This window comes from Trichechus manatus, unplaced genomic scaffold, assembly GCF_000243295.1.
Source record: "Trichechus manatus latirostris isolate Lorelei unplaced genomic scaffold, TriManLat1.0 scaffold00110, whole genome shotgun sequence".
Lineage (NCBI taxonomy): Eukaryota > Metazoa > Chordata > Mammalia > Sirenia > Trichechidae > Trichechus > Trichechus manatus.
In genome coordinates this window covers 1,457,136-1,465,317 of record NW_004444046.1, presented here as the reverse complement: position 1 = coordinate 1,465,317, position 8,182 = coordinate 1,457,136, and the positions used below count along the sequence as shown (strand labels likewise).

The 8,182-nt window shown below is 36.0% G+C and overlaps 1 protein-coding gene across 2 annotated transcripts in view; it reads left to right on the top strand.

Moving 5' to 3' along the window:
* The first annotated feature begins 800 nt into the window (after positions 1-800).
* ZBBX (zinc finger B-box domain containing) overlaps positions 801-8,182 on the top strand; it is a 128,177-nt gene continuing 120,795 nt past the window's right edge. For both annotated transcript variants that reach the window (XM_004383434.1, XM_004383433.1), the window contains exons 1-2: positions 801-868; positions 5,824-5,937. In XM_004383434.1, the coding sequence (XP_004383491.1) occupies positions 801-868; positions 5,824-5,937 (182 nt within the window). The remainder of the gene's footprint in view (positions 869-5,823; positions 5,938-8,182) is intronic.

Below are 8,182 nucleotides of genomic sequence, written 5' to 3'. Positions count from 1 at the left end.
CGAAATAGTCAAATAGTAGATTTTTTTCTATTGCTGTAAATGAGAAATGTTGGATAATGAGATAATTGATAAGTGAGGGAAGGTGTATGTGATTTTGGGGTTTGGATTCCATCATTAAAGTTCTTTTCATGAAACTATATATGGCCTCAGACATTATTTTTGGGTAGGAACAAAACAAATACCTGATATTTACTTTTATAACCTTAGCCATAGGAAGGACCAGAATATGTGCTTTAGTCTGTCTTAATGAGTGTTTTCTTCACTTTCAGTTGAATATTTTCCCAATCGTTTGCTACATATAAATATTGGAGAAGATGTATTTTATTAGTAACTTTATTTCCAGTTGCCACTGAGTCTATTCCAACTCATGGTGACCTCATGTGTAGAGTACAGTAGAACTGTACTCCATAGGGTTTTCAATAGCTGTGACCTTTCAGAAGTAGATCAACAGGTCTTTCTTCTGAGGGCCCTTTGGGTGAATTTGAACCACCAACTTTTTGGTTATTAGCGCTTAATCATTTGCATCACCCAGGGACCAGGGACTCCTATACATTTATTATTGTATAAATATTTTCATAAATTATATTTAGCATATATAATAATTTTTTTTTGTTTAACCTTTGGTTTAGCTTTTTTCCCAATGAAGATTTCTGTCTTTAAAAATTTCCTGAATTATGTGTAGTTTTGAATTTGTAACTTATACTGCTTTACCTCTGGCATAATTATTTTGTTTATCTTGAATATTTTTCAGAAGTTTTCACAAATCACAATAATTTTAAGGCAATATTGTGACAACAATCATGAACACAAAAGATTTTGTAGTTCTTCCATGGGGAAAAGCTGGAAATTCTATAAAGCTAAAATATAAGTAAGTACATGTATGTTTATTACTTAAATAGAAATAATATCCCAATTTTTATATATTGTAATTTAAACTATTCTTATTGCATGAATCTGTTTAGAGTTGAAGTCTGACTTTGTGAACTCTTCATAGTGTTGTATTTTTCTCTGTAAGAGATTAGATTTGAAATGTTGTATAACTCTATGTAGATCTATAATAGTTTAAATGATGAACCAAACTCATTGCTGTTGAGATGATTCCTACTCATAGCTACCCTGTAGGATAGAGTAGAACTGTCTCACAGGGTTTCCAGGCTGTAAATTGTTACAGAAGCAGACTGCTGCATCTTTCTCTTGCAGAGCGGCTGGTTGATTTGAACAGCCAACCTTTCGGTCAGTAGCCAAGCGCATAAACATTGTGCCACCAGGGCGCTCTAAAATAAAGGAATAAAAATTTTTATGCCACAAGAACCAAAGTGAAAAGTTCCAAATGAAAGGTGGGCTTATTAACTATTTGATCAGTATAACAAGAAGTTACAAAAATTTTCATATGTCTTATTCAATGTTAAAAAAGAATTATTGTAAAATTTATGAAGAAACTGAACTTTAAGGAGAAATTAGGGTAAGAAGCCTTTAAATGGAGAAGAAGGCATCAAATACCATAGTCCTTTGCATAGTGAAGGATGTAATATGAATTGTTATGAATTCACCTTTCCCAGGAAGGCTACTGTCTTAGTTATCTAGTGTTGCTGTAACAGAAATACCACAATGGGTGGCTTTAATGAACAGAAATTTATTTTCTCACAGTTTAGGAGGCTAGAACTCTGAATTCAGGGCACCGGCTCTAGGAGAAGGCTGTCTCTGTCTGCTCTAGGGGAACATCTTTGTGTCAGTTTCTCTTGGCGTTCCTTGCATGTTTCCAGTGACATCTGTTTTTCCCTCATTCATTGTTGCTTGCCTAAACTGCTCTTTTATATCTCAAAAGTGATTGGCTTAAGGCACACTCTACACTTGTATGGCCTCATTAACATAACATGGAAAACTCTATTCCCAAATGGGATTATATCTGCATGCATAGAGGTTAGGATTCTGATACATATTTTAGGAGGACACAATTCAACTTATAAGAGGTACCTTCTGTCCTAAATTAATTGGAAGATGAATTCAGTAAAAGCCAAGCAATTCTTGGTCTCCTGGGTATTTCATGACATTGCATGGGTACCAGCGCACTCAACACACTATTTCTCTTCAAGATCACCCAGAGTCATTGGAAATACCCAGGGCCTTCCCCTCAAATATCACTGAGGGCCAGCCACCATTTTTTTGAGGACAGACTGTTGATTTTTAAGTTTAGTGTCTGAGTTGCCCTATCCAGATCAATCCTCCTAACATTATTCAGTGTCTTCAGAACTTTTTAATGCCCTCTTCACTTTTGAGATACTGTGTGTAAAAGCACTGTGTAACCTGGAAAGTGTTATACGAATATATGGCATTATCACTGATAGGTGTAACACCATTTGTGTCACTTATTTGAAGAGGGGAATTGAAGGAGTATCCAAGTGCCAGCACTACCTTTTTTTTTTTTTTAATGTAAAACGAGAAAGGGGAATGCATTCTGTGATGTTTCAAGAAATCTATGTGTATATTTCTATAAACGTTAATCCAAGAAACCTATATTAAGAACAGATGTTCCAGACACTGTGTTAAGGAAGGATGGATACAAAAGTAGAAAGTCATGATCTGATCCTTGTCCTTAGGTAGTTATGGAGGACATGAATAAGTAAAATTACATTTACAATATAGTGTGAAATATGGTGTGATAGTGTAAGCACAGGGGGCTATGAGAACATGAACAAAACTGCTGGGGAAGGGGTGAGGAGGTCTACAAGCTTTGCCTGAGAGACACAGTTAGTTGAGTAACTACTGGGTGAAATTTGCGCCAGATAGTGTGGGAACTTTTCGACATAATCCAGATGACTAAGGTTTACAGAACAAACTTGGACAGATGACACACTAAAGAGTTTGGAATTTATCCTGGAGATGAGTGGAAATCAGTTCCCTTGCCTGTATTTTACTTTGACCCACCCATGTCCCACAAATTCATAAAAACCAGGCCATGAATACCCACTCAATGGTAATTGCCCTGGAGTTCCCTTTCTCACCCTTTCCTTGTTTCATACCTGCTTTCGCTTGGCAGTGTCTTAGCTTGGCTCTGTTCTGGTGTTCTCTACCTCCTTTCCGTGCCCCAACCCATTTCAGTCTCGTTGCTGACCCTTGGATTTGTTGTGTTGACATGCTCTTTCCAGGATCAACCTTAGCTTTCCTCAGTGGCCTTGTCTGCCCTCTGGCTCTGTGTCCAACGCTGTCACCAGGAGGAATCCTTTGTCTTGTGCCAGATTCATAGAATCCAACCATAAACTTGATCACTTGGTCAGTAGGCCAGCAATTTTTTTCAGTCTCACACCTCCCCCAACCACACTGGCGATTTCAGAAGCATTCAATTTTCTAACCAAGGGATTGACACAATCACATTTGTGCATTTGAACTCTTTCCTGGACACAGTGTGGAAAGTGTTGTAGGCTATTGAGACTTTGTTGAAAGTATGTAGACAAGGAGACCAGCTGGGGACCAATCCTGAATTGTGCCCCCGCCACACCCCACAGTGATCTAGTTCAGGAAATTTGCCTCCTGTTTGCTCAAGCTGAAAACCTGGATTTGATCTTAGATTCCTTCCTTGTCCCCTCTCTCTTCAGGTTCCACCTTTGGTCAGTCTCCAAGTCCAGTTCTATGTCCTCATATATCTCAGATGCTCCCACTTTTCTCTTCATTGCCTTTATGCAGGCAGACCAGCATAATCTCTCTATTATTTGGATTATTGAGATAATAATCTGCTTCCAACCTTACACGCTCTAATTAGTTTTCTGTAATACAACCAGAATGATATTTCTAAAATACAAGTATGATAATTTCTCTTAAAACCTTTTGATGAATCCTCATTTTTCATAGGATAAAAATCCCAATTCCTCATCATGGTTTACAAGGCTCTGCATGACCTAGCTTCTGTTTAACCTCAGCAATTCCATTTCTTGCCACTTTTCCCACCCTGAACTTAATGACTAGTCGTACTAAACTTCTAGTTGCTTAAACGTCACATCACTCTTTTCCACTTGTTCCCATGCTCTCCTTTCTTCCTGGAACATCCCTTTGACTGGCTAATCCTTTCATCCTTTAGGTCTCAGCTCAGACTTCGCTTTCTCCAGGAATTTTTCCTGCACTCAAAGAGGCTGGGATATGTGCCTCATCTGTACAGGGAGCCCCTGTACTTCCCAGTGAGACCACCATTACACTCATGGAATATTTCAGTTGCCCTCATACTTGTCTGCATTCTTCTCTAGACTGGAAGCTTCATTGTGTGTCTCATATCCCATCACCTCTTACAGTGTTTGGTCATAGTAGTGGATGAATTACACCTTGTTGAGAAAATAATGTGTCTCTCTCAGTACCTTTGCCCGCCTCTCTGAAGCTTCTGGACTGTCTGCCTCCTATCACCTTCTGGATATCTTCTTTGATTGTACCCATTTAGGGACATATTCTCAGCCCACTTGCCCTTCAGTGGCTGCTCACCACAGCTATAAATTAGTTTCCTTCTCTGATCTCCATTATTCTTTAGTCTGGTACCTTGGTTAATTGTTAATGCATGATGCCCACATTACTTGATTATAGTAAAACATCAATGTAATAATTAAAGGAGATAGTTAACTCATGATAGATAATAACAGTGTAGCTAGAGATTTAGGTTGGCTTAGGCCTACAAAAGAGGAAGTGACTAATGCTGGCAAGAGAACAGATTTGTAAAAAGAAGAAAATGACTTGCATCAAAAGCTTGATGAGCTTGGGTATTACTACCAAGATCTTCTGCATGCCCCTGGACACCGTTTTAACTCAGTACTGAAGTCACTCCTGAGGTTCACCCTTTAACCAAAGATTAGACAGGCCCATAAAACAAACAATAATACACATAGCTCAACCATGTATACAAGACTAAATGGGCACAGCAGCCCCAGAGGCAAGGATGAGAAGGCAGGAGGGGACAGGAAAACTGGACGAATGGAAATGGGGAACCGAAGGTCAAGAACAGGAGAGTGTTGACACATCATGGGGTCGGCAACCAATATCACAAAACAATATGTGTATTAATTGTTTAATGAGAAATTAATTTGCTCTGGAAACCTTCATCTAAAGCAAAAAACAAAAAAAAATCTTCTGGACAGGTATCTGTAAGGGAACTTCACACTGTCTGCAAGTTTCTTTTTTATTGTCTTCCACCAGAGAAAACAGTAAGTGGTGCTCAGCTCAGTTCCTGTTCAGTCGCCTTTTAATGGCTCCTGTACCAAAACTTCTTAATAGGGTTTTTTTTTTCCCCAAATAGGTCCCAAGCTTTTTCTTGGTTGGTTTGTTTTTTGCATTATACTTATAGGACACTAAGGTAGAAATTTATTTAAGGTTTCTAAGATGATTAGTTTTGTAAAAATGTATATTCTGCCTTTACAGAAAAAAATAGTTATTTTAAACATTGTGCTTCGAACTACTTGAATCCTTTAGAGGAAAGGCGATATGAAAATTAGAAAGTATTTTCTATCATGTGTTATACATAGTTGTGTGTATATAAAGACATGGTTCATATATAAAGTGAATTACGATTTTAAACCTCTAGTTATGCAATAGGAAAAGTAAAAGTCTGTTTTTAAGAGATATTTTGATTAGGGAGAATATTAATTGAAGGCACATGCTAACTTTGCAAATCATATTTAAAAAAAGGACAAAGAAAGTAGTTCAAATATTTTATCATTTATTATTTATAATTTTAATTTAAGGACAAAATATATTATACCATTATGTTGCCTTGATACTTTATTGTTATACTTACCTATAATTTTTTTTTATCCCAAATGAACATTTTGCATTTAAATCTTATTTCTTCAGAAATGTTCGAGAACTGCGGTTGGAGAAAGAGCAGTTAGAGTTGGAGAACCAAGAGATGGAAAAGAAACTACAAGAATTAGACTCCACAGTGAACAAAGAAATGGACAAAAGAGAGTGGGTGAAATTTTGAGACAATTTTAGAGGACTATACTGAATTATGTAAAGAAATATTTTATATGTTAGTGTCAGTCCAATGAAAATCTTCAGTGAATAAATAATTTATGGCTTTCCTTTATGAACAAAAAATATTAAATTTCCTCTCATCTTTCTTTTTATGCCCCTTATAGCATGTTGCTTTTTCACATTGCCATTCCTTGTTTTTTCCTTTAGACTCTATTTGATCCCATCCTTTTTTATTTTTATGCTTAGTTACTCTTCCAAACCATTTATGATCTGGAATGTTTAGGATGACAATGCAAGCGTTGGCCTTTGCTCTCAAAAGATTGCCATCAACGAGAAATGGAAAGCAGTTTGTTTTATTTTTAGGGCCATTTTTATTTATTGAAAGGCTTTCTGAGGGCAAGAGTTTGTATGTACATATTTATCAAAGTTAGTCAAATCATCAAGTGTGTTTAAAATATTTCTAGCAAATGCTTGTTATCTGAAATTTTATTAATGAGAACTCTCTAGTATTATACCTGTATATCTGTATTTACTACACTGAGCATTTTGTTTTTCTTAATAAAAATAATAAATAAATATGATAAAAGTTCAAGTAGAACTGATAGATATATAATGAAAATTATCTCTTCTTAGATCTGGGCTGACTCCCAGCCCATTTTCTAGAACTGCTTGTAACAATTAAAAAAATATTTTTCCTACAGATGTTTTACTTTTGTATAAGCCTCTGTATATACATGCATGTCAATGTGTGTGTATGTATCTATGTGCATCTATGTCTTTGTTCTATATTTTTACAAATAAGATCATCTATAAAAATATGTAGATTGATTCATACCCTGCTTTTTTCACTTAATATATGTTAGCAGTCTTGCCACATCAGCACACATTGATCCATCTCATTCTTTTAGTGGCTGCATAGTATTTCTTTGGATATAATAGCATTTATTTTTCAGATCTTTATTAACTTTTCAGTATTTTGTGATTATAAATGCTGCTGTGAGTATTGTCCTACATGAACCTTTGCTTGGATGTGCAACGACATCTGTGGGGCAAATTTGTAGCTGTGTAATTTCAAGTCAAAGTATATGTACATCTTACATTTTGAAAGACATTGAGATATGGTCATCCAAATAGGCTTCAACAGTTTATACCTACTCCTGTAGAGTATGAGAGTGCATGTTTCAGGTAACTCTGCTGTTACTAAATAGTATCATACTATTTGTATATTAAATTTCCTTTTGATTGATACACAAAGTGATGACCATTAAATACCTATGAAATACCTTCTGAACCATTAAAGCAAATTCAGATATGTTTATTATAGTTTTGGTATTAAATATTTGTCATTAGATTCGAACTCTTTGAGAAATATGCATGACACATACACATACTTCTCTAATAACCAGAGCTTCGGTTTAATCAAGACATCTCATGTTGTATGTCATCCCAGGTGACAGAGTTTACGGTGTTTCTTGCTGCTTCTCTTTTAATGATTCCTGGCCAGTTCTTTTCCTTTCACTGCTTTGGACTTAGTTTGGACTTCTCAGTGAATCATAGTAGTCATCTGGGAATCAGATTCCTGGTATCAGCCCCCAACAGTGGATTTTCCTTAGCCGAGGAAGCTTTTCTAGATAATTTTTTAAGCAGTTCTGAGGCTTGACTGAGTTTTCAGAATACTTGAATGCTTTTCTAAGGTCACACAGATACTAAGTGTCATGGCCAGAATGAGAACCTGCCACTCACACTAGTCAAGAAGATAGAAGTCCAGTGTTCTAATCTTGGCTTTACTATTTATTATCTGTGTGACCTTGGGCAAGTTTTTGCCTCATTGTATTTTACGTGGGAATTGGATTCCCTGCCCTGGTGACTTAAAAAAAAAAAAAATGTTGTGAGGATCAAATAAAAGTGCCTTAAAACTGTAAAACTAAAGTTTGCCTTCTTTGCAATCTCTGTCACCTTTCAATGTGGGAGCTAACTTGAAGACTTAATAAGGAATTCATCACGTAGTAGATCTGCTGAATATTTCTGGGTTTTATTTTGCTTCCTTTTCCTCTTTACATTTGTGGATCCTTAGCTTTTAAAACTGCATGGCAACCTTTACTATTTCCTATAAATCAAAAAATGATTTGTAGTCATTGTAAATATCTGAAAAATGGAATTCTTCATCCATGTTTGGACATTTAACTTTTATTCATTTTTCCACAGAAGTCACAAATATGGTAGAGCTATATATATA